At 43.3% G+C, this 26312-nt stretch overlaps 1 protein-coding gene and 1 non-coding gene across 2 annotated transcripts in view; both read right to left on the bottom strand.

Annotated features, from left to right (window-relative positions):
• UBAP2L (ubiquitin associated protein 2 like) overlaps window positions 1–26312 on the bottom strand; it is a 54785-nt gene that overhangs the window by 8065 nt on the left and 20408 nt on the right. The window contains exons 7-23 of the mRNA XM_025377976.1: window positions 24326–24385; window positions 21779–21831; window positions 20050–20135; window positions 16965–17136; window positions 14103–14301; window positions 12173–12450; window positions 11835–12007; window positions 9358–9547; window positions 8565–8619; window positions 8130–8304; window positions 7695–7767; window positions 6183–6378; window positions 6007–6095; window positions 4401–4454; window positions 3402–3483; window positions 2313–2530; window positions 1725–1830 (exon numbers count right to left, since the gene is read on the bottom strand). Coding sequence (XP_025233761.1) covers window positions 1725–1830; window positions 2313–2530; window positions 3402–3483; window positions 4401–4454; window positions 6007–6095; window positions 6183–6378; window positions 7695–7767; window positions 8130–8304; window positions 8565–8619; window positions 9358–9547; window positions 11835–12007; window positions 12173–12450; window positions 14103–14301; window positions 16965–17136; window positions 20050–20135; window positions 21779–21831; window positions 24326–24385 — 2259 coding nt within the window. The remainder of the gene's footprint in view (window positions 1–1724; window positions 1831–2312; window positions 2531–3401; window positions 3484–4400; window positions 4455–6006; window positions 6096–6182; window positions 6379–7694; window positions 7768–8129; window positions 8305–8564; window positions 8620–9357; window positions 9548–11834; window positions 12008–12172; window positions 12451–14102; window positions 14302–16964; window positions 17137–20049; window positions 20136–21778; window positions 21832–24325; window positions 24386–26312) is intronic.
• Window positions 3570–3705, bottom strand: LOC112616109. The gene has a single exon (XR_003117567.1). It is a non-coding gene; the product is annotated as a small nucleolar RNA SNORA58 (small nucleolar RNA).

Genomic DNA, 26312 nt, shown 5'->3' with positions numbered 1-26312 from the left:
CCAGAAATCAAAAGCAACAGCGGGTGTGTGCATTGATGCTTCGAAGGTGCTGCACCGCTTGAACTTGAAATGGGTAAGACAGGGTCAGACACATGGGGGAGAGGGAAATGGGGGAGGGGCAAGTTCAAAAGCCCAGAAGGTATCCACCAACTCATTTCCCCAAGCCACGCAGGCCATGGCCTCAGCTCAGCAGGCTCTCCTCAGTGGTCTGGTTTCTGAAACAAGACTTCAGTGCAAATTTATACACACACACAAAACACAGCCCCCAGCCTTGGGCCAAATTAGCTCTCAGCCGTCCAGAAATGCTTGTAAGGGGGTGGATATTTTCTTCCTAAAAGGAATCAAATACATAAAAATAAATGAATGGAATGACAAAAGCCCTTTGTGGGGTTGGGAACTAGGGGTTCTCAAGGGCTGATATAATACGTTTCTGAATTCTGAAGGGAGGCAAGAAGCTGGGATTTCTAGAATCAGGTATGCCAATTCTCCTATATTATCAATCACCTAACTCTTAAAATTTGTGAACCTGGTCCAACTAAGACTTCAACCTAATGTCCTCAGAACGGGGCCACCACTCCAAGTCAAAAAGCTTATAATCCTCCCCACCAAGATTCAGGGTGGACCTTGCTCGATAAGAGGGGTGGCCACAAGGAGTCTATGTATTAAATCTCAATGGAGCTTCTCAGGATTTAACTGATGACCCACTCTAACTCATAAAGCACAGTTCAAAGCTCCACCTGGCTATCAGTTCCTAGTCCTTACTGCCTTCTGTGCTGTTCCCAATTATTGAAAACTGTGGGCAACTGACCCACCCAGAGCCCACATAAGGGTGAAGAACACATGCTGCTCTATCCAAATCACCATGAAACTGTAACTGAGCTGACAGCTTTGAAGGACAACCCCCATCCCCAATCCTAAGCAATCACAGAAACCTGCTCCTCCCCTATTCATCTACAAGTCGCTGAAAAAGTACAATTATATTATTCAAAGATTTCTTCTCGCTCCCTGTCCTCCAAAAGTAGAGCACAGATGTCAGGTATGGAAGCAAGGGAGAGGCTGAGTATCTTTTAGGTAAGTACCCATCCAGAGGATTCCTACAATTCCCTCCTGCCATCACATATGTAAACGGACTTTGCAAAGAGACCAGCCATACAAATGAAGGAACCTAAAGGCCCAACTCTCCCAGTACAGTTCCCACTTTATTGAGTAATAGTCACGCCTACTCCTTTTCCTCCATGGTTTAGGTCTTCTAGCTAGGGAATAAAAAAGGACACATAAAAGTAGTGCTACAAAGTGATTTAAGCCAAACTTATCGTAGTCTGCTAGCTATGAACCCACTTAATGCTACTACTCAGTGAATATACCCCCTTTTGTATTATCAGTGCCATACATATTATCAACACTTGCCTCCACTGACATTTCAGCAAAATCTTGGGGCTCCTTACCCTACTTCCACCCACACTTTTGGCCAACCAACATATTCTAAAAGCCAACACATACTCTTGGGCATTCCTGTCACAAAGAGTGGACACATGTCCTAGTATCAAGCTCCTCTGCTGGTGCTGCTCCCACAGATACCCAAGTCAGCCAAGTATTAACAATCATACCTGGGGCAGCGGTATACCCTCACCAACCCCATTTTCTTAAGCATCAAGTCTTCCTCCCTGAAATTTATCTAATAACACCCCACAGATACCACCGAGCCAGGGACAAGGTCAGCTTACCAGTGTTGTATCCATGAGACCCATATCCACTCGGCTGTTGGAAAGGGGTGGCCGATGCATTCACACTGACATTCACACCATGCTGCTTGGAAGAGGTAGGAGCCACCTAAAGAGCAAAAAGGCCAGACTTGCAGTGACGTGGCAGCAGAATACCATCTGTCCCACTTGTCCTGCTCCAGGTACTGGACATTCAGATGGCTAACTATCCTGATGCAGGTTGACCACAGCTTGCTTAGTGAAATTAGCTCCTTACTAACCGTTCTAGAATCTACTAATGAAGTCAAGAATTGGTAGTTTGGAGGAAGGAAAAGGGACAATGGCAGCAGGGAATGAATGAATCTGAGTGAAGCAAAGCTGTATGGTATCATATTCTCCCTTTGGCAAATTCTAAGACTAGGCAATCCCTATCCTAATTCCACCAATTCCAGCCCCATTCCCCCATCACCCTGCACCAGGCCAAAAACAGGCCAGAGGTGGAAACTGTTCCTCCTCATCCATTATTGAAGTCATTGATCCTTAAAAGCAGCTAGAATAGTGTCCAGGGCTAGGATCCTTCACCACAAGGAGTGACCAAAGCCAGGTACTCACAGGGAACACAGCAGGCCCATACTGGAAGGTGCTGGGGAGGCCCGGGACCCCTGTATAGTATGGCAGGCTGGTGTAACTGTAGCCAGGAGGCAGCGCCGGGTTCAGGAATGTCTGCTGCGTGGTATGGTGAGTCTGCGTCTGGTTCTGTTGGGGCTGGGCCAAGGTTGTGGCCGGGGCTGGGGAGGAGGCATCCCCACGGCCGAACTTTGTGAGGTCACCTGTGACAGGAGAGGCTAAATGTACCTGCCTCTTTCACCCCAATACCAATGCAGAATTACCTCTTCTGGTTTCACATGATTCCAGGAGATCCTGTTCAAAGACTATTAAAGTTCAATTCCTTGAATTACATTTCTGAGTGGCTCCAATTAGTGTTGCTCAGCATATACTGAGCACAGTTGCTGTAAGCCAAGGACTAGTGTTGAATAACTGTGCAATGCTATGCCAGGGACAGGCTCCTGGAATAAGGCACCTGCACAATTTCTCTGCCCACTTGTGTTCTCTTTCATCTTCCCCCTTCTTCCCTCCCCTCTTCTCCTCCATGGGGAATACCCCATGCTGGACTTGAAAGACAATGATGGATCAGGGAAAATGGTAAGTCAATGAGGACAATGATAGGTCAGGTAAAAGAAGAAGGCCCCAGACCTAGCAAGGCAGTGAGATTGCCACTGTGAGTAGCATAAAGGGGCAGAGATGAGCAGAGAAGACCACATCGACCACTGTACTTCCTGGAAAAAGCTAGCAAATGGTTTGAAACTAAGTCAAGATATCACTTTTTTGGAGATGGCGTCTTGCTATGTTGCCCAGGCTGGTCTTGAACTCCTGGGCTCAAGCAATTCTCCCACCTTGGCCTCCCAAGTAGCTGAGACTACAGGTGTGTGCTACCATGCCTGGCTAAGATATCATCTAGAAATCACAGGGAGACAACAGAAAGTGGGATGAATAGGAAAAGCCACGACATGCCCAACTTTAGCAGGATTTTGAATCTACCAATCCTGATTTATCACATTCCTTCTTGCTACCAATCAGGTTTCTGCCATCAATCCCAACACTATCTCCCTTTTTATTTATTTAGTCCCATCCCAATCCTACCAGAATAAGGGTTGCTGGCCAGGCTACCATCCCTCCCAGTCAGCGGAGTAGTGGGTGTGGGAAATGGGATGCTGTAGTAATCCTAGAAAAGAGGGAAAAAAAAGAGCAGACATTCAATGTCACTCATTCCCCAGCATGAGTATTATTTCCACAGAGGAAAGAATAGAAGAATGTGAGAGTTGTGCAATTTATCCAGTCACTAATTAAGCTGCCTAGAGTTAGCACAAACTCCACATTACTCTTGCATACACTGTCCCCCTTGCCTGGCCATGAGCACAGTCAGGCAAGGTCTACGGGTATGCCCACTTGAGAATATGTCAAAGTCCATGAGGACCAATATTTTCAGCACTTTAGATGTCATCCCTATCAGTTTATACCAAGCTTATTCTACTGAGAAAACAGATCATTCTGTAATTTAAAGTGACTAGGACAAACAAAAAGCACCCTGAGTGCTCCAGATTACTTTACTAGGTTATAGATTAGGTTAAATGGCATTTACTAAGATGCCACAACTCTGATTTAAAAAAAGAAGAAAAAAGGCTGGGTGCGGCGGCTCACGCCTGTAAGCTCAGCACTTAGGGAGGCAGAGGCAGGTGGATCACAAGGTCAGGAATTCAAGACCAGCCTGGCAAAGATGGCGAAACCCCATCTCTACTAAAAATACAAACAAAAAATTAGCCAGGGGTGGTGACGGGCCCCTTTAATCCCAGCTACTCGGGAGGCTGAGGCTTTGACCCAGGTGGCAGAGGTTGCAATGAACCAAGATGACGCCACTGCACTCCAGCTTGAGAGACAGAGTGAGACTCTGTCTTTAAAAAAAAAAAAAAAAAGTTATCTTCTATTGGAAACCCTCCCCCAAATCCCTATATTCTAATATGCCTTAGATCAGAGTGTATGGAGGACTGGGATGGGAAAGAGCTATGTCTGTGACTGAGGTAATTCTCCCAACACTAATTTTAAGACTACTTTATTTTCCAAAGCTCTATCCCACATACTCACCAATGGAAATCTTGTCTGAAGCATCTGCAAGTCATCATAACCATATACTTGTGGCTGAAAGATACAGATATATAGCAATAACAGGAACTGGTCATGATGTTAGCAAACTAAGGAGCCAAGAGACAAGCTAATTCAACAGAATATTCATCCTCATTCTGGGTTAGAACAGGACATGGATTATTTCCTTCAATTTTATTTAAGGAAAAAGCAGTAAAGTACAAAGAGATTAAATGATTCATGAAAGGTCTTGAAGCTTTCCTTGAGCTAAATACTACTGATTCTAGTAGGCTGGCTTCTTGATACCAATAGAGTAGACACAAAATATACATGAACAACCAGTTTTACTCTCTATTCTACAACTCTCTGTCTCTTATACTCTTCAAAATCTGGCTTAAAAATAATCTCCTCCATAAAGAATATTTTACTTTTCTCCAATTTCAGGGTTTTAAGGTAGTGACTACACATTAAAAATGTGTAACTGTGTTATTTGGATGTGTCAGCAGTATAATATTTATCTAGACTTTGTCTCTGAGGGCAGGAACAGGTATCTTTTTTAAAACTTTTTCATATACCCTTCATCTTAATAGCTACCAAATACTTGAAGGTCAAGAAGACACTAGGGCAAAAAGCTACTACTACTGTCAGCCACCCACTTATTCTCAAAGCCCCAGATTGAGTCAGGAAACTTTCCTCTAACCAGGCCAGACCAGCAAACACACTCAAGAGTTACAGATTTAATCAAATCAGAGAAAATAATTCTTAGGGCCAGGAGTAGTGGCTCAGGCCTATACATAACCCCAGTTCTTTGAGAGGCTGAGGCAGGAGAACCACCTGAGCCTGGGATTTTGAGACCAGCCTAGGCAACATACGAAGACTCTGTCTCTAAAAAAAATTTTTCAAACTTAGCCAGGCATGGGGATGCACACCTGTAGTCTTAGCTACTTGGGGAGTCTGAGGTGAGAGGATTGCTTGAGCCCAGAGTTCAAGACTGCAGTGAGCTAGCTATGATTGTTTCACTGCACTCTAGCCTGGGTAAAAGAGCAAGATCTGTCTCAGAAAATAAAATAATAGTCATAATTATCTAAGACACTAAAAAGGATTCTAGATGAACATTCTGGCCTTTGGCTTCTGAGGCCCAGAAGTTGTGTTTCAAACAGGGCAGATATTCTCATCACACATATACATACATATTGTGCACACACACATGCATACATGTGTGCACCATAAACCAGAGCAGATACACAATAGATGGGTTGGCCTCAGTTTAGTCCATTAGTACTTTTCCCAAAACTGCAAAGATTAAAACCAGTTTGATTACATGTAGCAATTCCTCATTTATTTTATATTTTAATTACAGTTGACCCTTAACACAGGTTTGAACTGCATGCTGTTTATACGTGAATCTTTTCCAACCAGACACACAGATCAAAAATACAGTCACATTTATAGAATGCAAAACCCATATACATGGATTCCACAGAGCCAACTGCAGGGCTTGAGTATGTGCAAGTTTTGGTATTCACAGGGGTCCATCTGAAGCCAGAGCTATAAAAAGAGCAGCCACAGCATCCTCACCTTTTGAAGAAGATCCTTTAGTCCCACTTACCGGGTAGGCATGTAACAGCCCTGGAGCCATAATATACGGATTAGGCAACAACGGCGGGACCCCAGGAGGGAGGTTGGGAGGAGCTTTTCCTAAAAGAGAAATTACATTTTTATCCTATCACACAATTACTTACCTCTTCCATCCCAGAGGAATGCCATCTGCTTATGCAAGACTACCTGAAGTCGTAGCAACTGAGCTTCGAGTCGAGGCTGTGACAGTGGAGTTGCTGCCTAGGCTGAGGCCCAGGCTACTGCCACTATTGAGACTGGAGGAGACACTGACCACTGGGGGAGGTGCAGAGACTGTGCTGGATGTGGTGGAAAAAGTGCTGGAGGAAGAATGGAGATTCGCCTCACTCTCCACACTTGTGTGCTTCAAAAGGGGGAGCAGTGGAAGAGAGAAGAAGAAAAGAGATCAGCGTCACAGGTCAGGAAAAATAAGATAAGATAATCCCTCCTGCTGAATATATTATTATGTCAACTTCCTAATTAAAGAGACCAAGTAGGCAAGGTACCAAAGTACACTCTGCTAAAGTAGTTAGAAATAATCTCCAGCTACATATTCCTCAAGAGTCATCTGGCATTCGAATGGTAACACACTCACTGCACATCATCATCCTGTTCAGAAAGACAGTAACGCAAATGGAGACAGATTCCTCAGAGACTAACATTGGTTCATAAAGGAACAGAGAGAGTTGAGATGTAAAAAATACACTACAGCTTTCTCTCCCCAACTTTTCTTTACTAGTTGAGACCAGTTTGTGGACTAGGAGAAAGCAAAAATTCTGATTTTACTTTTTTTTTGAGACAGGGTCCCATCTGTTGCCCAGGCTGGGGTGCAGTGGTGCAATACTGGCTCACTGCAACCTTGGCTTCCTGAGCTCAAACAATCCTCCCACTTCAGCCACCCGAGTAGCTAGGACTCTATGAGTGTACCACCAGGCTTGGCCAACCTTCAAAAAATTTGTGTGGGGATGAGGTCTCACTGTATTGCTCAGGTTGGTCTCAAACTCCTGGGCTCAAGAAATCCTCCTGCCTTGGCCTCCCAAAGTGTTGGGATTACAGAGGTGAGCCACTGCGCCTGGCCACAATTCTGACTTTAAACCTGAAACTGTGTATTTGAACAGAGACTCCTAAAGGAGCCTTAGCCCTCATATCTCCCAGGCTTCTGGCAAATCTGACACTTTTGTCCAAAATGGGTCCTTCCCTTTACAGGCTCAGCTTAATTCTATTAATAGTTGTTACAAATCGAAACAACAAAATTGACTCTTGGACCAAAAGCTCTCAACTGGCATCTACCTTCACAAAAATATCCAGCCTTGCACTGATTCTTTTCAGAACTCATGTTTGGCATATCCAAGATCAAGAAAAGAGAACAGCCCTACCAGTTAGAAAGGTATGTTCTTCCAGAATTTATTAAAGCATACAAAGCCCAACTATATATTCAGTAGGGGGAAAAAGCAGAAAGTCACTTTCAGGGCTTTTAGCAATGGCCCAGAGCTCAATGTTTAGGGATTGTTCTGCCTCTCTTGGCTTCCTAACATCCCTTTACTCGTTTTCCTGCAACCTCAAATCAATTATTTTGCCGACTCATGAAGAAATTTTCAATAATTCTCTCTTGGGACAATCTTAGGGTTGGATAGTTCTAAGTGTAAGAAAACCACACATCCCTCTCTGCATCACACTTACCAAAAGAGTGGATGTCGAAGTGCGCCCAGAAGATGTTGATGATGAAAGGGTATTCTGCTGCGTTGATAACGTGCTGTCAGAACAAAAGAGGTTGCCATCAGCCATAGTGCTATAGTTACCTGACCTAGAGCTTCAGTCAAGAACATAACAAGGAAATAAGAGATAATATGAGACACCAAGGAGGTCTGAGATCATATATATGTTAAGCACAATGCCCAGCCAGGGGTAGTCAGCAGTTAAAGCAAAAGTGGATGTTGAAAAGGGGAAAATTAAAACAAGCCTCCTCTGTCTTCACTTCCCACAGTTCTCAGGTCACCCACTTACCACAAAAGCAGGGCTAATGTGGTCTCTGCCAGGTCAAGGGAATAAGAAAGAACCAGAGAGCTCTGTTACTGCTATTCACCAACCCCAACCTCCATCCTCACCCCAAATCACCTGCTGTGTTGTGTGGTGGTAGTATTTGGAATCTCCTCACTGTGGCTCAAGCCACCCAAGGAGGATGAATGCTGATTGGTTGTCGTCAGTAAGGAAGCTGCAGATACCGTTTCATTGAGAGGGGGGATGCTAGAAGTGGAAGGTGAATCAGATTTCACTGCAGAGCCTGTAGCACCTAGAAACATAGAAAGAAGGAAGTCCACTTATCAGAAAAAAGGGAATGTCTATAAGCGGTGACTACAGTCCCAGGCTGCTCCAAAGACAAGAGGATGAGTTATTTAACAGTGGACTGTATTACGTAGAATCTTTTTTCTTTAATGCTGAGAATTACACAGCATAGGTCTCATTTATCCAGTGAAGGGAACTAATGGATTATCACCATTTTAAGATAGAAAACCAGAAACGTAAGAGGGGAAAAGCCTGAAGAACACTCACCTTCAACAGATTGTGTGGTCTGTAACTGCGTGGCCTGCACAGAACTGAAGCCATTCTGGTAAAAAAAAAACAGAAGAGCAAGAAACAGACAAACTCATGTGAATGAGGCAAGTTAGCACTGATTCAGCTTTATTTTGGTCAACAAATCTTTAGGAGAAATTCTGTAAATTAACCAAAAGGATTAATATTAATACAATGCAGACTATCCAAAAAACCAAAATAGTAACAAAAATTAAACAACAGAACTGAGATATACCAACACTGTGTGACCAAAAGCAAAAGAAGGAAACCCTACAAATTGCTGAAGACACCCCAAACCTAAAACAGATAGAGGAAAGGCCCAAAGTCCACATTCAGTGATTTTTGGGGAAGGATGAGTACAACAGTTCAGTCATACCACCTATTCCACTGGCAGCATCTGACAGTCACTCAACATCACCTCTGGCATATGCTGTCTCCCTCACCATGCCAGGACATAGCAAGGTGAGGTCTACTGACATGCACCCAGAAATCTGGCAATCACATCTTCCCAGAAGACAGGACAGGCACTTGAGACTGATTCTACTAGTGACAATGAATTTTTTGTACAAGAGAATGGTTTCCTGACTCATCAGTCTCCAGGTTTGCTGATAAGAACTTTTAATTAACTAATCACAGATGTGTGCCTTTTTCATATTCTCAATCACTACTTCCAAAGTTTCTTTGCACCATTTGCTGAAAAGTAAAACACTAATATTTAAGGAATTTTTGCCCACTATTCTAACCAATTCCCAGGGGTTCATGAAGCCACTACCTTTGCCTGAGTCAGGTCCTTTTGGGGTGATGAAGAGATGGAGCTGGGGTACCGCCGAGTCTGTGTGGATCTCTGTTCATAAAGAGGGCCCTGAGCATTATTTTGGGAGGTATAGGTTGTCGACTGAATTGGGCCGCTCTGATAACCAGACTCCTGACTCTGGTTAGATGAAATTGTAGAGGAAGATTCACTGTAAATAATGAAGAAAAAAATCTCAGACAAACAAAATAGATCAGATCTACTGATACTAAGGAAATTGTGGAGATCTACTAGTGGAATAACTTGATTTGAATCAAGAAATTTTTCAGCAACAAGTAAAAGAATCTATCAAAATTTTCTCCTGATAACACTAGGAATCCCTACCTTCTATAGTGCCAGAGATCTAAATTAAGAATTAATCTTAAAAACATCTAGGCTGGGTGCGGTGGCTCACGCCTGTAATCCCAGCACTTTGGGAGGCCGAGGCGGGCAGATCACGAGGTCAGGAGATCGAGACCATCCTGGCTAACACAGTGAAACCCCATCTCTATTAAAAATACAAAAAAAGTAGCCAGGCGTGGCGGGCGCCTGTAGTCCCAGCTACTTGGGAGTCTGAGGCAGGAGACTGGCAGGAACCCAGGAGGCGGAGCTTGCAGAGAGCCGAGATAGTGCCACTGCAGTCCAGGCTGGGTGACAGAACAAGACTCCGTTTCAAACAAACAAACAAACAAAAAAATTTTAAAAAATCTTAAAAACATCTTCAAGTCTTCAAGGAAGAAAAAAGTCCCTTGGCTCCCCCCTACATTCTGCTGTTATAAGAAAAAGTGGATCCGGAAGCTGTGGCTCATGCCTGTAATGCCAGCACTTTGGGAAGCCAAGGTGGGCGGATCACAAGGTCAGGAGCTCAAGACCAGCCTGGCCAACATGGCAAAACCCCGTCTCTACTAAAAATACAAAGAACAGCCAGGCATAGTGGTGGGCGCCTGTAATCCCAGCTACTCAGGAGGCTGAGGCAGGAGAATCGCTTGAACTTGGGAGGCAGAGGTTGCAGTGAGCTGATAGTGCCATTGCACTCCAGCCTGGGTGACAAGAGCAAGACTCTGTCTCAAAATAAAAAAGAAAAAGTGGCTAAATGTCAGTATACAGGATACATTACTCTTGGCCCCTTCTATACATTCATGGACCCTAAGCACAGGAAAAGCCATCTTTTGTTCACACTCATTTTAGAGAATTCTGAATTCTAGGTTCCCTCAAGAACCATGTAAGATTTGGGCCAGGCGTGGTGGCTCACGCCTGTAACCCCAACACCTTTGGAGGCCAAGGTGGGTGGATTACCTCAGGTCAGGAGTTCAAGACTGGCCTGACTAACATGGTGAAACCCCGTCTCTACTAAAAATACAAAATTAGCCGGGCATGGTGGTGCATGCCTCTAATTCCAGCTACTAGGAAGACTGAGGCAGGAGAATTGCTTAAACCTGGGAGGCGGAGGCTACAGTGAGCAGAGATTACGCCATTGCACTCCAGCCTGGGCAACAAGAGCAAAACTCTGGGCCAGGCGTGGTGGCTCATGACTGTAATCCCAGCACTTTGGGAGGCCGAGGCAGACGGATCACCCGAGGTCAGGAGTTCAAGACCAGCCTGGCCAAGATGGTGAAACCCTGTCTCTACTAAGAATACAAAAATTAGCCAGGCGTGGTGGCACATGCCAGTAATCTCAGCTACTTAGGAAGCTGAGGCAGGAGAATTGCTTGAATCCGGGAGGCAGAGGTTGCAGTGAGCCGAGATCACGCCATTGCACTCCAGCCTGGCAACAAAGCAAAACTCCATCTCAAAAACAAAACAAAACAAAACAAAAACAAAAACAAACTGGGGGCATGGTTGCTCACGCCTGTAATCCCAGCATTTGGGGGGGCCAAGGTGGGTAGATCGCTTGAGGTCATGAGTTCTAGACCAGCCTGGCCAACATGGTAAAACCCCATCTCTACTAAAAAATACAAAAATTTGCTGGTTATGGTGGTGGGCACCTGTAATCCCAGCTACTCGGGAGGCTGAGGCAGGAGAATCATTTGAACCCGGATGGCGGAGGTTGCAGTGAGCCGAAATCGTGCCACTGCACTCCAGCCTAGGCAACAGAGTGACAGTCTGTGTTTTAAAAAAAAAAAAAAAAAAAAAAAAATTTGTAGAGACAGGGACTCATTATATTGCCCAGGCTGGTCTTGAACTCCTGGCCTCAAGCAATCCTCCTGCCTTGGCCACCCAAAGTGCTGGGATTATAGGTGTGAGCCATCACATCCAGCCCCTAGGGGGCATATTTCTACCTGTTTAGTTATAGATAACCCTAATAATAATATTTTAAAGCACTCAAAATGCTATGATTGACTATTTTCCCCCAGCCATGCAGAAAGGCTTGGCCTCTCCAGAGTTCTAAAAATTACCCACAGATTAAAAAAGTAGTAAAAGGTTAATAAGAGAGGTCTTATGGCTAATGTTTCCTCTACCTGGCCGTGCTGGTATACAGGCTACTTGGAGCCTGGCTTGAAGAGGCGCTCGTGGTGGGGGTGGACTCATAATCAGAAAGGACAGGCTCTGACCCAAATTGCAATGCCCCAAACTGCAGGTTTAGCCCTGAGATATCTGCTGAGCCAGGCATCTCCACAGCCAGAGCAGGAATCTATAGAGAAAGGTGAAGGAGAAGAGAAAGTAATGGCTTTAATACAACCTTACTAAAGACTAAAAAAAACCTTCCCCTTTAAATTTCCAAACTTACCTTTTAATCTCAATTCTCAAGCCCCACACCCCTTGCCATAAGATGTTATCTACCTAAAAGTTTAAGTACCTTAGAAGTCAAGGAGGCTTTTTTCTTCTGCTGTTTCAGTTTCTGCTGAGCTGGCTGAGGGCTAGAGGACTGGTTGTCTGAAGATCCAGGCGACATCTGTGGAGCCGACGTGGATTTGCTTGGCAGAGGAGAAGACGGAGGTGGAGGTGCAGCTGTGGAGGTAGCCACTGCAGGTGACTTCTCCTGAAGGAACACCTCCATCATGGTTGAAGACGGGGTAAAAGCCTGGCGCTTTGTAAAGGGGCTGTGCACTGTTGAATCACTTGGGTTCTTCAAATCTGCAAGAGGAAACCCAGAATATGAAGCCAGAGATGCTGATGAATCTCAAGGAAATGCTATTATCCTGCACTAGCACCATGAATGAGGACTGTAAAAATCAGAAACTCATATAAGCAGGCCTTCTTTCGGGGCTTAATCTCATTTCTATAGGTGACAATCACTGGATTACATTTTTTTTTTTTTTTTGAGATGGAGTCTCACTCTGTCACCCAGGCTGGAATGCAATATGCAATGGCGCAATCTCAGCTCACTGCAACATCCACCTCCTGGGTTCAAGCGATTCTCTTGCCTCAGAGTAGCTGGAACTACAGGTGCATGCCACCACGCCTGGCTAATTTTTGTGTTTTTGGTAGACACGGGATTTCATCACGTTGGCCAGGCTGGTCTCAAACTCCTGACCTCAAGTGATCCATCCGCCTCGGCTTCTCAAAGTGCTGGGATTACAGGCATGAGCCGCCGCACCTGGCCTACATCCATCCTTAAATAAAGCCTAATTAAATCAACACCATTACCCAGCCTGTGTAAGAAAGGAATGCACAAATTGTCCAAGTTTAAAGTACCGCAAGTTCTCATTTAACATCATCCATAGGTGCTTGGAAACTGGCTTTAAGCAAAAACAATGCATGGCACATCTTTGAATAAGTTTCCTTCAACATGATTTCATTATAATGTTGATGAGGAAAAAAAAAAAAAAATGGCCAGGCGCAGTGGCTCATGCCTGCAATCCCATCACTTTGGGAGGCCAAGACCAGCAGATTGTTTGAGCCCAAGAGTTCGACACACACCTGGGCAACATGGTGAAAACCCATCTCCAGAAAAAATAAAAAATTAGCCAGGCACGGTGGTACAAGCCTGAGGTCCCAGCTACTCAGGAGGCTCAAGTGGGAGGATTGCTTGAGCCCAGGAAGATGAGGCTGCAGTGAGCCAAGATAGTGCCACTGTACTCCGGTCTGGATGACAGAACGAGACCTTGTCTTATGTTTCGCAAAAAGTCGCAGTTTCCAAGAACCTATCAATGACATTAAGTGAAGACTTACTGTATAAAATCTTAAGATGGCGAAGTCTATGAACCTAAAGGCAATATGTTATTTTCAAACACTGAAGATAAATCTAAGGAGAATAATAATTAAAACCCCAATCAACAGAAGACTGCAAATATGTATATGGTTAAAATTTTTTTTTTTTTTGAGAAACGCTAGCTACACACTAGCTCTGCAGCCCAGGCTAATGTACAGTGGTGCAAACACAGCTCACTGCAACCTCAACCTCCTGGGCTCAGGCAATTCTCCTGCCTCAGCCTCCCTAGGAGCTGGGATCACAGGTGCACACCACCACGCTCATTTAATTGAAAACGATTTTTCCTAGGCTTAGGCTGTCCTCTCACTTCAGCCTCCCAAAGTGCTAAGATTACAGGTGTAAGCTACCATGCCCAGCCTCTAAATCTGATGAGAAATATATAGCCTCAAATTTTATTATTCCCCAACTTTCTGAATTCAGCTTATCTGATTAGGAGAAATACATGTAGGAAGGTAATCAACTAGCTTCCCCTTTTCTTCACTTCAGGACACATTCTCCACTCCCTCCCCCTGCTAGCCTCTTGACAGTAATGCTCCAATGCTTTAAAGATTCAAGTCACTTTCCATCTTCTCACCATACTGCACCAGTGATGGGGATTGTGTCGTTGAGCCCATGTCCCAAGAGGAGGTGGTGGTGCTTCCAGACTGAGAATGCTGAGCTGCCAACTGAGCCAGGGCTTGGGCAGTCTTGAATTGCTCCAAGAACTGGGAGCCCGTAGTACTGCCGCCTTTAGCTTCACCGACATCACCAAATCCTTTCCCTAACATGCTCACCTGTAGATCAATAAAGAGATGAGAGAAACCTACAGCCAGTAACCTTGTTCAGCTACTCATAAAGACACTTATCCAGACAGAGCGCCAGTATAGATCAAGCAAGTAAAGAATACTGTCACACTGGGTATACAGCATAGTCCACTAGAGTATAGGACCTAGAGTCAGACTGTCTTAGAATGAAATCCTGGCTATGTAAGCTTGGAAAAATTATTTTTTAATCTCTCTTTGCCTCACTTTCCTCATCTGGAAATAGGAATAAAAGTAAAGCTGTATGAGGATTAAATTAAAGCACTTAATACATGCATGGCACATAGTCATCACTCAAAAAAGAGAGCCATTAAAACTTTATATAAGTTTTATATCATCATTACTTCCTTCTTCCTGCTTCTCAGGGATAAAATTCTGCTGACTGGAGAATTTTTTTTTTTTTTGAGACGGAGTCTCGCTCTGTTGCCCAGGCTGGAGAGAAGTGGCGCTATCTCAGCTCACTGCAAGCTCCGCCTCCCGGGTTCACGCCATTCTCCTGCCTTAGCCTCCCGAGTAGCTGAGACTACAGGCACCGGCCACCACACCCGGCTAATTTTTTGTATTTTTAGTAGAGATGGGGTTTCACTGTGTTAGCCAGGATGGTCTCCATCTCCTGACCTTGTGATCCACCCGCCTCGGCCTCCCAAAGTGCTGGGATTATAGGTGTGAGCCACCGTACCCGGCCGAAAATTTTTAAATCAACCAATAAAATTAACATAAATGTAATGTAAGATTTTACTTTAGCCATTAAGGTCCTTGCCCTTCTCATTAAAAAAACTCAAAAGAAACAACAACTAAGTGGAGCCTCATCTCGATGCTGCTAATAACTAGCACAGAGGCAAAAAGGAAAAGTTAAAGGGCATCCCAACTTCTACACTAGACAATCAAGTAACGTATCAGTAGGATTTGACTGTTTTCTCCATGTACATACAAGTTCTAAAGGGTAATCACTGCGCCGAATGCAGTGGCTCACGCCTGTAATCCCAGCACTTTGGGAGGCTGAGGCGGGTGGATCACCTCAGGTCAGGAGTTTGAAACCAGCCTGACCAACATGGTGAAACTGTGCCTCTACTAAAAATACAAAATTAGCCGAGCGTGGTGGCGGGCGCCTGTAACCCCAGCTACTCAGGAGGCTGAGGCAGGAGAATTGCTTGAACCCAGGAGGCGGAGGTTGGGTGAGCCGAGATCGCACCATTGCACTCCAGCCTAGGCAACAAGAGTGAAACTCTGTCTCTAAATAAATAAATTTAAAAAAATTTTTTTAGAGAAAGGGTTTCATTCTGTCACCCAGGCTGGAGTACAGTGACGAGCTCATAGCTCACTATAGTCTTGAACTCCTAGTCTCAAGCAATCTTCCCACTTTAGCGTCCAGAGTAGCTGAGACTACAAGAGCGTGCCAGTGTCCCCAGCTGAAAATGTCTTTTTGATATCAAAAGTCTGATTTCGTTGTAAATTTTCACAATTCCAGACATTAAGAGGGCAATTAACAATTAAGAGACATAGATCACATAACCACATTTTCCAGTCATTTATCTTAAGGGTTGGTAGTTATTTCTTGATCTTCATTACACCTTCTTACAATCTTGGTGCTATTTTCTTTCCTCTTTTTCTACTTAATCCCAACACTTCTCTCCATTTCCCTTCTCCCACCTCTTCTCACCTGTTACCTTTCAGATGTGGCAGGACATTGACCACCAAATTACTAAGTTAACACACACAAAAAACATTTTAAGACAACAGTTAAAAACTGACCGAGTTCTGAATTAGTAGCTAGTTTGGCAGTTTTCTAGTTAAACTAATTACTCTAACTGGAAAAATAAAATTATATGCACACACGGTCTGCTTACCTCTTACAACTTTAGTATCTCTCCATCAAAAAATAAACAGACAGGAGAGAAAAAGAGAAAAAAAGAAAAAGCAGTACTTCTTAGGACTCACTGACTATGAGAAAACTGGTACTTGCAGCATCTTTGTTTAGTTTAAATGATTCCTTTGATGTAGTTAATGACCTTGAATGTTTTAAATGCTCTGAGTCAACAAGTAATGTGCCATAAATGTTCTAAGTTATTCATAATACCACTACTGAAACCACACTTGTATAGCCACCTTTGGGGAGACGGAAAGGACTAGCACTTTTATCTCCACTTACGGAGAAATGGAGACACAGCTAGTAAGTGGCAGAAATGGGAAGACCATAGGTTTCTGGAGGCCTTGTCTACAAATATCTGGTTTAAGTAAATACAGAAGACAAATTCTGCCCCATCAAGAAATGGGGAACTGCTACAATCTCCCATCAGAGTTTAATGAGGGCTGCAAAAGGATTAAAATGAATTGACAAGTTTATGTCATTGATTTTCTCTCAAGAGTAATGGCAAATAGTATTCATTCAGCACAATGAGTAGTCAATAAATGATGTTAACTTATTCTTGTAAGAATACTCAGTCTGTCCAGAACTAAGTCCTCTCTTAGAGCTATCCCCTATTACCCAACTCAAACATCTCTACATCCAAGTCTGCTTAAGAAAACAAAGAGGATGCTTCACCTACCAAAAACCTGACTATCTTTGGAAAGAACCACGTATGTGTGTTAGGATTAGCAGGAAGGTTTGATTAGGACAAACCATGTTTCCTACTCACCATACTGTGATGAGAAAATGTGTTCCCTGAAGCAGACTGTGATATGGCAGTCTGCTTCGAATTACTGAACACCAGAGGCTGGGCCAGAGAAGGAGCCTGAGACGGATCCAGATTAGATGAATCATTCTCCATTGTAGATGGTGTCTTCCCCAGCAGAACAGCAAGGTCAATTCTAGTGGGGAAGGGAAGGGATCTTGATGAATAATGACTGAACATGCTAACATTCCCCAACACTCAAATCAGATTAGATCAAAATGAGGCCACTTGCTAGGGCTTCTTCTAGCCCTTTTAGGGCTCAAACACAAAGCCTTGAAATGCTTAATTTCCCAAAATAACTGATGCATACGAGCCACTGTAGTATATAGCTGAATTCCACTGATGTTGCCAATAATAATGATTAATTTTTTAAGTTATTAATTTAATGAAATATCAAAAAAAATTTTTTTTTGGACACAGAGTCTCTCTCTGTCACCCAGGCTGGAGTGCAGGGGCTGGAGTGCAGTGGTTGGAGTGCAGTGGCACTCGGCTCACTGCAAGCTCTGCCTCCCAGGTTCACGCCATTCTTTGGCCTCAGCCTGTAGCTGGGACTACAGACACCTGCCACCACGCCTGGCTAATTTTTTATTTTATTTTATTTTTAGTAGAGATGGGGGTTTTACTGCGTTAGCCAGGATGGTCTCAATCTCCTGACCTCGTGATCCGCCCACCTTGGCCTCCCAAAGTTCTGGGATTACAGGTGTGAGCCACCGCGCCTGGCCTCAAATGCTAGTTTTAATGCAGCAGCTCAATAACTGAGCCAAAACTTAGAAGTACTTATCCATGATTTTTATACCGAATACCTGTCACTACCAATTCCTAAAATAGAAAATCATATACCAGAACACTGGAATATTCAAATGGCTTTAGAACAGGGGAAGTTTGGAAGATATTTTTTCCCGCAATTTTCGTAAAATTTCAAAAGTTACCTGTGGTATAATATATACTTGAGCTTTGCCTTGTTCCCGGCACAGAGCTCCTAAAACATTTAGAACTTCCTAAGTGATAGTGTCCTTTGTTATTCATAACACACTTCTTTCAACCATACCTGAATTTACGCTAATGAGGTAGCCCAGGGTGGGGCCCCAGATAGCTTCAGGATGAGGGCTGGTCACTAGAAAGACCAGATAAGGCTGGGCACGGTGGCTCACACCTGTAATCCCAGCACTTTGGGAGGCCGAGGCAGATGGATTAGTTGAAGTCAGGAGTTTCAGACTGGCCTGGCCAACATGGTAAAACCCTACTAAAAATACAAAAATTAGCCAGGCGTGGTGGTGGGTGCCTATTATCCCAGCTACTCAGGAGGCTGAGGCAGGAGAATTGCTTGAACCTGGGAGGCAAAGGTTGCAGTGAGCCAAGATTGTGCCACTGCACTCCAGCCTGGGCAACAGAGTGAGACTGTCTCAAAAAGAGAAAGACCAGGTAAGAGGGTTGGAACTTTCAGAAGCCCCTCCCAATCCCACCAAATTCCAGGGGTGTAGGGGAGGTGGCTATTAAGTCCAATCACCAATGGCCAATGATTTAATCAATCATGCCTAGGTAATAAAACTCGTAACAATAAGATTTGGAGAGCTTTAGGATACCTGCAGAAGACAAGGAAGGTGTGTGTGCCCCACCCACACCCATTCATACCTTGCCCTGTGCATTTCTTCCACTTGGCTGTTCCTGAGTTGTACCTTTACAATAAACCAGTAATGGGCCAGGTGCAGTGGCTCACACCTGTAATCCCAGCACTCTGGGAGGCAGAGGTGGGTGGATCACCAGAGGTCAGGCTGGCCAATATGGTGAAATGCCGCCTCTACTAAAAATGAAAAATTAGCTGGGCATAGTGGTGCATGCCTGTAATCCCAGCTACTTGGGAGGCTGAGGCAGAAGAATGGCTTGAACCCAGGAGGTGAAGGTTGCAGTGAGCCAAGATCACGCCACTGCACTCCAGCCTGGGTGACAAAGCAAGACTCCATCTCAAAAACAAAACAGTAATGGCAAGTAAAACTCCTGAGTTCACAGTCATTCCAGTGAGTCATCAAACTTGCTAAGGGGGTGATGGGAACCTCCAAATTTGTAGCTGGCTGGCAGAACCTCTGAAGCTGAGGCAGTCTTGTGGAACTGAGCCTTCAACTTGTGGGGTCTGCACTAACTCTGGGTAATGTCAAACTGAATTTTTGAGCTATCAGGCCCAGGTCTAGAAAAAATCCAAGAAGTTTCCAGGGAATTAAAAATATTCCCTGAAGAGTGTATCTCCTACCACTGATCCCTAGAGATTCAAATTCTAAAATGTTTATTAGCTGGATCCTGCTGATCCAAAGGAAAAAAGCGACCATTATAGTCAGTGGGCTCAGAGAACAGGAGAAGAAACTACTGAACGGTTCTAAAAAATTCAGAAATAAATGAAAACATTTCCACTTTTGGCTCTTCTTTCCCTGACTTACTTCAAGACAAGTTATATACTCAATGCTGGTGATATGAAAGGCTGATCTTTGTAATTAAAGTGCTATTTGTGGGGAGAATCAACTTTAAAATTGTAACATATAAACTTCCATTCAGTAGATTAACCAGTACTAAGTTTTAGAAGTCTCTCCATCAACTGGCCGGGCACGGTGGCTCACGCCTGTAATCCCAGCCACTTTGGGAGGCAGAGGTGGGCAGATTACCTGAGGTCAGGAGTTCGAGACCAGCCTGGTCAACATGGTGAAACACCATCTCTACTAAAAATAGAAAAATTAGCCAGGCGTGGTGGCACATGCCTATAATCTCAGCTACTCGGGAGACTGAGGCGGGAGAATTGCTTGAGCCCAGGAGGCGGAGGTTGCAGTGAGCCGAGATCGTGCCACTGCACTCTAGACTGGCTGACAGAGTAAGACTCTATCTCAAAAAAAAAAAAAAAAAGAAAAAAAAAGAAGTCGTCTCTCCATCAACTTAAGAGGAATGTAATGTAATTTGGTTATTATTATTACTGACACCATGGGAGTTTACAAAGGCCAGTGCCACTCCTCCTTACAGTTAGCAGATACGTTTAAAGAAATGGTAATAAATTTTACTGCACACTTGCCTCTGACCAGCAGTGATTGTCACATTCTCCGCAGGCAGAGGCACTGAAGACACGTTAGAGGCAGTGAAGATCTTGGTCTCAGAAAGCTGGAAAACAGAGGGATTAGTCACTCTTGGTGTCAAGGATGCTACAGTCAGAAACTTGGCATAGATAAGGGGAATTAAACATCAAGAAAAAGTGAAAGCCCTATAAAGAGAAAACTATCTACCCTGAGGAATCCTGAATGGATTGACTTTCAAGCCGTTCAATATATCCTCAATGGTTTTAGCCAAAGAAAGAGTAGAACCAAGGAACCCAGTAAAATATAGTGGAGTCACATGATCATATGCATACTGAGCTTACAGGGATGCTAGACATAAAAAAAAAAAAAAAGAAAAGAAAATCCCTCTACATTTTCCCATTACAGTTCCCAATTCCCACCTCTACCCAAAGCACACTTGTATTCTACTACTCCCTTCACAGCTCCACCCCTCCCAAAGAAAGATCATAACCAAGATGAAGAAATAAATAAAAGAAGTTCATTTTTGGCTTTTGAGCAGTAAGGGCCCAAGTACTGGTGAATTAAGGTTTTTTTGGGAGATCGTTTTAACTAGATGTTATTTTTACCTTAATATTTGACTTTGTGACATCTAGTCTTTCCACTATTAAGGCATCAAACTTAGGTAAGCAAATGTAGGGATTAACTTTTCCTACTATTCAAAAGTTGATTTGGGTTTCGGTTTTATTTCTTGATTAAAATCGCTAAAGCACAGAGAATCTACTCTCCCCTTAATACCCAACACCATGTATCATTCTCTGAAAGTTGCTTAAGCAGACAAGCCAAATCTCAGAAAGGAACATAATTTGCCCATTTTCACAAAGCAGTCTAGTTCGTTGATTATACAATAGAAAATAATCACCCTGTGATGCTGATGCCTCTGAAATTTAAAAAACCCAGAACTGGCAACCAAAACAGTCTTCACGTCATTTCCTCTTATCACAAAAGCTGTCTTGCCTAACTACGCGAAAGTATAGAAAAGTACACAGATTAAAAATGTTAAAACAAGAGTTTATCCACGATCAATGAAAACCATAATTCATAGCAAAAGCTTGACTGTGACCAGGAATCAGCAAAATTCTTACTCAGGTAGTATTCAAATGAATTCATAGAGCTTGTTTACGTGCCACCCATCTATGAGGTTTCCAAGTTGAGTCAAGCTGGCAGATAGCTTGACAGATATTTATCTCAATCACAATTATACAGTTGGGCTTCAAATAAATACAAGGGTTCCAGAGTCAACCAGCTTACAAGTTTGAGGATTTGGTACTACAACACTAGCTTTGTATCCACTGCCAATCCATTACAGGACCTTAAAGGAAATACTTAAAAGCACCAAGTAGTCATGTACCACCAGCAGCTGTTACTCAATGCACTACCTGCCTAACTCCACTTCTGGTGCCCTACCCAACCACCAATCTCTTCCTGGGATAAATCCGACAATCAGATATTGGACTTACACAAGTGCACTTGCCCTTTCCATAGTGTGGTTCCACAGAGTCCTGTTCATGCCCAGTCTCCTTCATATAACATATGTGAAATGTTCTGGCTCAGAACACTATTTTGGATGTAAAAGTTTTGGGTCAGAATCTTAAGGGTGAATTTTGAGGGGTAGAAACATACCCATTTTCTATCCCTAAACAACACTTAGGGATAGAAGGCATTAGTGAGGAATGACCTGGGAATACCTACATCTTCATTCCAATCTTCAGTCCCCCACTCCTCTGTTGCAGTCCTCCACGCACCTGAGAATAAAGAAAAATACTGAAGTAACTTCACTATTAAATGCCAGTACAAAACATGTGTAGAAAACATCAACGTATTAATTTTTTTGGCTGCCAAAAGTATGACTAAAATTTAGTAATCAGAAGAAGGCCAGGCGCGGTGGCTCATGCCTGTAATCCCAGTACTTTGGGAGGCCGAGGTGGGTGGATCACTTGAGGTCGGGAGTTCCAGACCAGCCTGACCAACGTGGCGAAACCCTATTTCTACTAAAAATACAAAAATTAGCCAGGCGTCGTGGCGCATGCCTGTAATTCCAGCTACTCAGGAGGCTGAGGCAGAAGAATGGCTTGAACCTAGGAGGTGGAGGTTGCAGTGAGCCAAGATCGCGCCATTGCACTCCAGCCTGGGCAACAAGAGTGAAACTCTGTCTTAAAACAAACAAACAAAAACAAAACAAAACAAAAAGAAATTCTTGGGCTTCAAAGATAGGGAAAGACTCTTTAGAAAGGCATACCTCAGAGTACCAGGGTTTTAATAAGATTATGATTTCACAGCTACTTTCAGTTTTTGTTATAAAGCAGGGATGGGGGTTGGGGGCGGCAGACAGACAACCACCTAATGCTCGAAGCAATATCTTTAAGGCCCTCAGGTTGATTTAGTGGTCAATTCAGTGAAACGGCAGCAACCAATTTAAACCATAACATGCAAACTACACCTCTTTATCTAGTATAAGACAAAAAAAACTGCAGGCAGTCTGAAGGATAGTAGCACTGATAGAGAAACACAAATGGTTACCACCTAATAGTGAAAGAGCAGTGAAGAAGGGTGGGTTTGAAACCCGAACTGAGGGCACTGAAAACTATCTGCTATGAGAATTGGATTAAAAATGCATACTCAGCAGAAGTCAAGTTTATAGATCTTATTGGTTTAACTATATAAGAAAAGCCCCATATAGAGCTGTTCTCTTCAAAAGATAATGAACAGGACTGAAAAATCAAGTATCAATGATATTGTCCTAACCCTACTCATACAGAACTTGAAATCTGACCTGCTGTGGTCATGGCACAGACAATCGGAGTATACACTCTCCTTGTGTTTGTTGGTAAACCAAAGCTGGGATACAGTTTCTACTGGAGAAATCCAAAAGCAATCAAGCCACCTTCCACATTCCTTTTTTGTGCTTCATGTATACATGTACTTTCAGAAAGAAAAAATTTTTTTAAAAAAAATTTTTTTCTTAAAAAATAAGGGTGAGAATTTCTTTGAGAACCAGGATTCTTCCCTTCAGCCAAAGGCACAGTAAAAACAAGAACCTGTCTAAAGAAGGGACAAGAGTACCCTTATTTTCTTGCTAGGGTAATATATATTAAATAACTCTTCAATCCTTCCCTCCTACTGGAAAAAGCTTGTAAGAATGAAAAGTCTCACATTCAGATACTGCGCCACTGAAGAGAAGTATTCTAACACCACATTAGAAGTATTCTAATACAAAACCCATCTAAAATTCTTCTAAACATTGAATAATGCAAAAATCTTATTTATTAAAGGAAAATACATTCATTGTAAAGACTTTCCCAGGTGGCCGGGCGCGGTGGCTCAAGCCTGTAATCCCAGCACTTTGGGAGGCCGAGACGGGCGGATCACAAGGTCAGGAGATCGAGACCATCCTGGCTAACCCGGTGAAACCCCGTCTCTACTAAAAAATACAAAAAACTAGCCGGGCGAGGTGGCGGGCGCCTGTAGTCCCAGCTACTCGGGAGGCTGAGGCAGGAGAATGGCATAAACCCGGGAGGCGGAGCTTGCAGTGAGCTGAGATCTGGCCACTGCACTCCAGCCTGAGTGACAGATCGAGACTCCGTCTCAAAAAAAAAAAAAAAAGACTTTCCCAGGAAAATATTTAAATTGCACCAGGGAAATCCCAAACCACTTAATAATGACAATATTCATGAAACCAAAGTCCAATATCAGTACAGACAAGTTACAAATCAGATTATTTTCTCCTCCTTCATTGATACCACACTTCCTTCTCAATGACATCCATCTTATCCTGGCTCGATGGAATCCAAGATGAGTTAGCACTTATACACAATCCTAGAGTTAGATGTGATCTAACAGGTTATCTAATCTAAGCTCTTGATGCAAGAATTTTTTTCTGCACACTGATGACTTCAACTGGGATGGAAAGGAGGAATGTAGATACCTAACTGATATGTTCCTATTCAGGATACACGGTCATGGCTGAGGAAGAGAGATCTAAGGAAGCATTAAGGAACAGTAAAGATGGAAATGCTCTAAACAACAGACGAGGGTTTCCGTTCCATTAGCAGAAAGCAATCAGTGTAATTGTCAAATATTCATTAAGTGAACAGAAAGAAAAGTGGACACAGAAAAATGAGAGGAAAAGGCAGAAAGAGAAAAAGCAGAAAGATAGAAAAATGACCTATCCACAGATATTACAGCTCATAAAAATCTACAAAAATGTCCGGGGCAGTTAGGCACCTGGATGTATCATACCAGGAGCAGTCTCAAATTTTCGGGGATAATTTGACCCCTCAACCCCAATGAAATTAAGTCCTGAAACAAAAAAGAAAAGAAAAAACAACCAGTGAAATTTTGCTTGTAAATGAGAATGTCTGCCCAAATACATAATTCCCATTGTACCTGTGGATATTTTAAGGGTAGGTTTGGAATTTTTTTTTTTTTAATTTAAAGGGGAAATTGAAGTTTGCTATCAGGAAAACACAAAAAGAAACCATGCATGAAGGTATGTTCATACCATGAAATTAACAATGGCCAGGTGTGGTGGCTCACACCTGTAATCACCAGCACTTTGGGATGCCAAGGCAGGTGGATCACTTGAGGTCAGGAGTTTGAGACCAGCCTGTCCAACATGGTGAAACCCCATCTCTACTAAAAATACAAAAATTAGCCAGGCGTGGTGGCGTGCACCTGTAGTCCCAGCTACTCAGGAGGCTGAGACATGAGAACAGATTGAACTCGGGAGGCAGAGGCTGCAATGAGCCAAGATCGCACCACTGCACTCCAGCCTGAGTGACAGAACAAGACTGTCTCAAAAAAGAAAAACAGAAAAGAAAAAAAAAAAAAAAGAAATGAACAACAATGGGAACTCATGAAGCTATAATCAACACTTTCACACTAACAAGATGATAGTGGCATCACATTCAGCCACAAATCAGATTTCCAATTCCAGCCTTCCACATCTGCTTCCTTTTCTACTCAGTAGAAATTAACACACACACTTTACCCTTCCCTGTTTACCCAACCAGATCCTTACTGAAGACAGTTAAGGCTAAGGGCTGGGACCCGATGCCTGAATTTCCATTTACAACTGAAAACAAACTTTTCAACTTCCGCCATCTTACCTGCCAAAGATAAAAAGCCAAATACCCAGGAATAAGCTAGAGCTCAAAAACAGTAACTTATTTGTTATAGACTGCTACTACTGCCTCTACAAAGCCATCAATAGATGAATGAAGAGCAGTTCTAATGTCTCCAAAGTATAGTAAGTTAAACTATAACAGGACATTTTATAACTAAACAATGCAGAAATTCAAAGATACCTATAATTCAACTTCAGCCTCCACCCATGAAATATGTTAAAAATGAATTTATAAGATAGCAACTTGGCGAACAAAAAGCAGACAACATTCAGAGTCTCAGGAATAATATATTGTAGGAAAAAGGTGAGAAGCTATTTGTGCCAAAGGCTCTCCTAAAGGCCCAGAGATCACGTATCTGAGAAAGGCGACAAGGCAAATTTAAACAGGGAAGGAGTCAAAGAGCCTATTTCAGGCCCTTCTCATCCCCCTTTGTAAGAGGAAAAAAAGCCTTAGGCTCTCGTGTGTTAGCTCAGCCAGAATAAGGCAGCTGTTCAAGAAAGTACACCAGAGTTTTCTTACTAAAATGAACTGCTCTTATTAAAAGTGGCACACGTATCCACCCCCAAACACATCTTAGGTGTATATGACAGCTTAACATATCCTTAAACATTTTTTTTTTTTGAGACGGAGTCTCGCTCTGTCGCCCAGGCTGGAGTGCAGTGGCACGATCTCGGCTCACTGCAAGCTCTGCCTCCCGGGTTCACGCCATTCTCCTAACTCAGCCTCCTGAGTAGCTGGGACTACAGGCACCCGCCACCGCGCCCGGTTAATTTTTTGTATTTTTAGAGACGGGGTTTCACCGTGGTCTCGATCTCCTGACCTTGTGATCCGCCCGCCTCGGCCTCCCAAAGTGCTGGGATTACAGGCGTGAGCCACCGCGCCCGGCCTCCTTAAACATTTATATCCAGCCCAGACACAGGCACTAAAGTCAGCTAACAAAAAAGTAATCTTATTCCAATCCTGAATACTCCATCACCCCAAGAAGGCTGTTCAACGGGGCACCAGAAAGACTAGAAAGATTTCGAAATCTTTTTGTTCATATACTGATGTGTCCCAAAAATAAAGGGAAAAAAAGGATATTCTTTTTTTTTTTTTTTTTT

This window comes from Theropithecus gelada, chromosome 1 (genome assembly GCF_003255815.1).
Source record: "Theropithecus gelada isolate Dixy chromosome 1, Tgel_1.0, whole genome shotgun sequence".
Lineage (NCBI taxonomy): Eukaryota > Metazoa > Chordata > Mammalia > Primates > Cercopithecidae > Theropithecus > Theropithecus gelada.
Note: the sequence above shows the minus strand (reverse complement) of the source record. Positions and strands in the feature narration are given on the sequence as shown.